Raw genomic sequence first — 5166 nt, forward strand, 5'->3', positions numbered from 1 at the left:
GCGCGAAGGAAACTTCCAACAGTTGCAAAACAAACGTTCTGCTGAACGCAGCCAATGGCTGCGTTCAGCAGACTCAACAGTTTTGCAACCGTTTTATGATTGTCTGCTGAGATAGGACCATTCTTCTAGATCTAAAAGTATGATCCAATTAGCGCGAAGGAAACTTCCAACAGTTGCAAAACAACCGTTCTGCTGAACGCAGCCAATGTGGTGTGGTGCGGCGCGGCGTAATTCGCATAATGGCACTATAGCAGTAACAGTAATGGTCTAATGTCACACACGGCGCACGCGGGCTGACGCGGGGGCGGAACGGAACAGCTGATCCTTACCGCGTCTTGGCTGGTCTCTTGGCGTCTGTTGCTGTCGGCCGCGTTCCACGATATCGTCCTCAATTGACGATTGCCGTCAATTACGTTGGCGTCGACGGTGGCAACGGTGGTTAGGTTCGACGAGTTCGCGAAAAGAGACAGCGTGCATCTCGGTCATCTTCGAAGTCCGAATCCTCCCCCGAGAGCTGTGCTAAGTGGTGACTTGGTGAGTGCTCGGTAGTGCTCGGCGGCCGCGCGAATTAACCCTTTCCCGCGACTACCGAATACTTGAGCTGAGACTACTCCCCACCGCGACATCCTTGGACGGAGAGCTCAGTCATCTCGCCTAGTCTGCACCTATCATCTGATTTAATTCGAGACATTATCACCAGGATTATGGCCAGTCCGGTGGTTGGCACCGGATATAACTTCAAAGTGGTTTTGCTCGGCGAGGGATGTGTCGGCAAGACCTCAGTCGCCCTTCGATATGTCGAGGACAAGTTCAACGACAAGCATATCACCACGCTACAGGTGAGTCCTCCTGTAATTGCGTTTGCGTGAAACTTGGTTTCTTAGTCTTTTTAATCTCGAATTTGTACCTACCTATTTTTGAAAAGGAGCTCTCGAAATTGTTTCGCAGCGTACTTACACGAGTCTCCCGGCATAGAAAATGGCATAGAAAACAAGTTGTCGTACATACTAATATACTAATAATAAGATTTAAAAAATATTGTAATTTGCGGCGTATATTGTATATATTATAACGGCGATTAGGAAAGTTTCCTTAACTTCTTCCTTAACGCCGAGCGCTTACGGAAACGCATCTCGATGATTTGGCATTTACTTCATGTTTGTTCATGTTTCAGGCGTCGTTCCTGAATAAGAAATTGAATATCAACGGGAAAAGAGTGAACTTGGCGATATGGGACACCGCCGGGCAAGAGAAGTTTCATGCATTAGGACCAATTTATTACAGAATGTCCAATGGTGCCATTCTTGTGTACGACATTACAGACGAGGACACCTTCCAAAAGGTACAACTATCTATACAAATATCTATCTACACAAATATCTATCATGCAAAATATTTATTTCTGTATTCATGATGTTGAACAACTTTTTGTGCATGTTATCAGGTAAAAAACTGGGTGAAGGAGCTTAAGAAGATGTTAGGTAGTGAAATTTGCTTAGTGATAGCAGGTAATAAAGTGGACCTGGAGAAGGACAGGAATGTTGCCATAGAGGAAGCTGAAGAGTAAGTTTGATGAATCTTCTCTCTTACATGGCATTAGGTATTATTAAGTGAACATAGCACATTACCACCAACGAATCTTCTTTCCTCAGATATGCCAAACAGGTGGGAGCTATGCATTTTCATACATCAGCCAAGTTAAACCAGAACATCGAAGAGATGTTTCTGGACTTGACCCAACGCATGATGCAACGCGCGGATGAGGCTGAGCAAAAGTCCACGCTCACGAGGACTAATAGTATGCGTCGCAATGTCGTGATGGTCGAGGACGAGGCAGAACAAACTCAACCGAATAGAAGTTCCTGCTGTGGTGGTGGTGGTGATAGTAGTGGTGGTACCAGTGGCAGTGGCGGTGGAGGCGATAACAGCGACTTTTTGTAGACCTTTAAAATCAATTTACATTCGAATCCAGATACAAGGTCTAATTTCGGTAATTTATTATGTATAGGATGGAGCGTCTCAAATGTGACAAATTACTATCTGTAAATGATAGTTTGTCGTATTACAAATGCTTCATCTTGTATATATATAAGGACAAGTGCGTTACGTATGTATGAGTGTGCACATGTATGCCTATATATATGTATATTTTTAGCTGCAGTAATTCTTGGATAGCAAGGATACTTATATACTTGTGTATATATAATCCGAGGCAGATTCCGTATTATACCACTTTGTTGAAGAGAGATGACTTGTTAAAATTTTCGATAGATTTGTACGCATTATATGGTTGCAGCCTTTCATTGTTATTTATGAACATCGTGGAATAAGCTTCCTTTTTTCAGACAGATTTGCCTCTCGAGTATTTTCGTCGTCTCGATGAGATTCATCTTTTGAAGTAATTTTTCATTCAAAGCAATCGTGAAGCAATGTATAATGTCACTTCTTTCCAATGAATCATTATTCCAGATGCTACTTTTTTATAAATATATATATGATTGCACAAGTGCAGTGGGTTTCTCTATTACTTAAATCACACGTTCGTAATGGAGAAGAAACAGTGTCTGAAATATCAATTTTGTCATCTAGCTGTTTTGAGTTTCTCAATCTCCGTGTAGTTGCAAAAATTTTGTAAAAAGCAAAATGGGTAAATGCTTTGTCTGAATCATCCCGTTTTCACAATGCCATTTTTTGATATATAAGTACTGTAATCTTTGCAATCCACAAATTGCTACAAGCTGATTAACTAAAAATTTAACATAATCATTAGACGGCGCGGTCTTGTCGCAAGACGAGGGCATTTTCAAGGAAAAACAGAAAAAGACTTTCGACTTTTATCCAAAATGATAATTTGGGTTATTGTACATATTAATTGTGCCGATAATTTTATTGTATTGGTTTGGATCGTATATTAAGTAACACGCAATATGTTTATTCATCTCAAGTTATATAAATTAGCGATACAAGAGAGTTGTTATTTAAATTATTGTTACTGTAAGTTATTTTATGAACATAAAATGGTAACTCTTGTAATAACGTTACAGAGAAACGCTTCATTTAACATTTATACCTCGATCCCATCGTCACGAAAGTTAAGTTTTGCTTATGAATTATACACAAAAGTGAAACTGAAGATCTATAAATAAACACGCTTTATTACACCTTCTATTGACAATAACGAGGAATGTAATCATGTCACATCAGTTCTATATAGGTCTGGGTTAGTCTTTTTTTTGTGATAGAGAGCGGATTGAGACTGCCAAGCTCATACTTTATCCCAGTTACCTATAATGGCAGGACTATTTAAGGGGATATACAAACCTACGGTTTGCTACGCGAAAAATTGCCAAGTCTCGTATTCTTACACTTAGACGACGGACAAACTTACTAACTTTTTATAGATAATACAATACTTGGCATTTAATACATGTAAATTTTTCCCTTTTTTTCTCTTTCTCTCATCTTTTAGTTCTCGTTATGACATCAAGTGAAACTAATAACAAGATGATTTTTTGAGATCATAATTGAAAAAGTATTATGAAATCTCTAGAATTTTCTTGTGTGTGACGCGTGTGTAGAGTGCATGAAACATACTAATATCACACTAATCACTTACTCTCAAGCAATTACGTTAATTCTAAAAATAGCACAAATTAATTTGCTCGCAATTATAACTGTACAGAGAGAGGGGGGAGGAGGGAGAGAGGGGGAGAGAGAGAGAGAGAGAGAGAGAGAGTGTGTGTGTGTGTGTGTGTGTGTGTGTGTGTGTGTGTGTGTGTGTTTTAGGAAAGCTATAAGATGGACCTGTTTGAATTATAAGATAATATTTAATTTTTGTTCCAATTATATATATCAGAACATTTTGTTACTTATATAAAACGAATATTCGTTTGTATTACCTAAAGTTTCAGTACAGTATTTCTCTATATTATACATATATATATATGTACGTTGCACGCACGCACGCACGCACGCAGTGTCCCGTAAGTTTTTGCCAAGCGCTTTTGTGTAGATAGAGTGGACTAAACTGAGTCGAAGAGTCCTCTACCATTTTGTAATTTTCACAATAATTAATAAGATATTAATTATTAAAAATCGCTGTGAATATTGGTTTTCAATAATTCTTTACTCAAATACTATCAACTTTACAGAAAAACAGCGAGAGACAAAAATGGTTTATTTTCTTCTCATAAAGTTCTGAGAATTTTTTCAGAATTTTTTAGTACCGTATTTTCTCATGTTGGTAAAAATAAGAAAATACAGTACTAAAATGTTGATAAAAAAAATTCTGAAAAAATTTTTAGAGTTCTATGAGAAAAAAATAAATGATTTTTGTCTCTTGCAGTTTTTCTGTAAAGTTGATAGTATTTGAATAAAAAATTATTGAAGACCAATATTCGGTAATTTTTAATAATTAATATCTTATTAATTATTGTGAAAATTGCAAAATGGTAGAGGACTCTTCGACTCAGTTTAGTCCACTCTATCTACACAAAAGCGCTTGGCAAAAACTTACGGGACACCTTGTATAAACACACATATGTGTGCGCGCGCGTGCACAAATCTTCCTTATTACATCTATCTCGGCTCTTCGAGTTTATTTAAATATAGTATCACATACTATATACTATATTCGTTAGACCACAATTATTGTTAAATCATGAATTTTTGCAATATATACAAAATCTGCAAGAGATGCAAAGGATGTCAAATATTAAAAAGATTTGTTGCAATTTTCCTATTGTAGATTTAAAATGTATATCAAAACTTTTTATGAAAATTTCGTTTCCACAAGACCTTTAATTAATATGATTAATACAATACAATGTGATTGAACAACTTTAACAATTCCGACTTTAATGAAAAGAAATAACAAAAGACGATTATTATGCAAATGTGAATCCATTAAAACAAAAATTATAATTTATTTAATAACAATTATTAATTTAATTTAAAGTTTTTAATTGAAAAAAGAAAATAACAAGATAAAAATAATTAAAATCTTAAAAATTATACATGAAGTGTGTGTGTGTGCGTGTGCGTGTGTGTGTGTGTGTGTGTGTGTTCTATGTAATATGCTAAAAAAGATTAATTTGTTGTTTGAAAGTTTTAGTAATATTAAGCGATTTTTTAAAATCTAAACAAAAATCGGGATAAATCACGGTT

The 5166-nt window shown here is 36.3% G+C and overlaps 1 protein-coding gene across 1 annotated transcript; it reads left to right on the plus strand.

The window, feature by feature from the left end:
* Positions 1-281: 281 nt before the first annotated feature.
* On the plus strand, positions 282-3526 carry Rab21 (RAS oncogene family member Rab21). Its single transcript, XM_018459380.1, has 4 exons — positions 282-839; positions 1175-1342; positions 1445-1563; positions 1653-3526. Exons 1-4 carry the CDS (start codon positions 705-707, stop codon positions 1939-1941), a joined length of 711 nt encoding a protein of 236 aa, XP_018314882.1. The 5' UTR covers positions 282-704; the 3' UTR covers positions 1942-3526.
* Positions 3527-5166: the final 1640 nt, after the last annotated feature.

This window comes from Mycetomoellerius zeteki, unplaced genomic scaffold (assembly GCF_001594055.1).
Source record: "Mycetomoellerius zeteki isolate Tzet28-1 unplaced genomic scaffold, Tzet1.0 scaffold820, whole genome shotgun sequence".
In the NCBI taxonomy this organism is placed as follows: domain Eukaryota; kingdom Metazoa; phylum Arthropoda; class Insecta; order Hymenoptera; family Formicidae; genus Mycetomoellerius; species Mycetomoellerius zeteki.

Coding starts and splice junctions, on each gene's coding strand:
- Rab21 (XM_018459380.1), top strand. CDS start 705: ATGGCCAGTCCGGTGGTTGGCACCGGATATAACTTCAAAGTGGTTTTG. Junction 840..1,174: donor AGCATATCACCACGCTACAG/GTGAGTCCTCCT, acceptor TTCATGTTTCAG/GCGTCGTTCCTGAATAAGAA. Junction 1,343..1,444: donor ACGAGGACACCTTCCAAAAG/GTACAACTATCT, acceptor GCATGTTATCAG/GTAAAAAACTGGGTGAAGGA.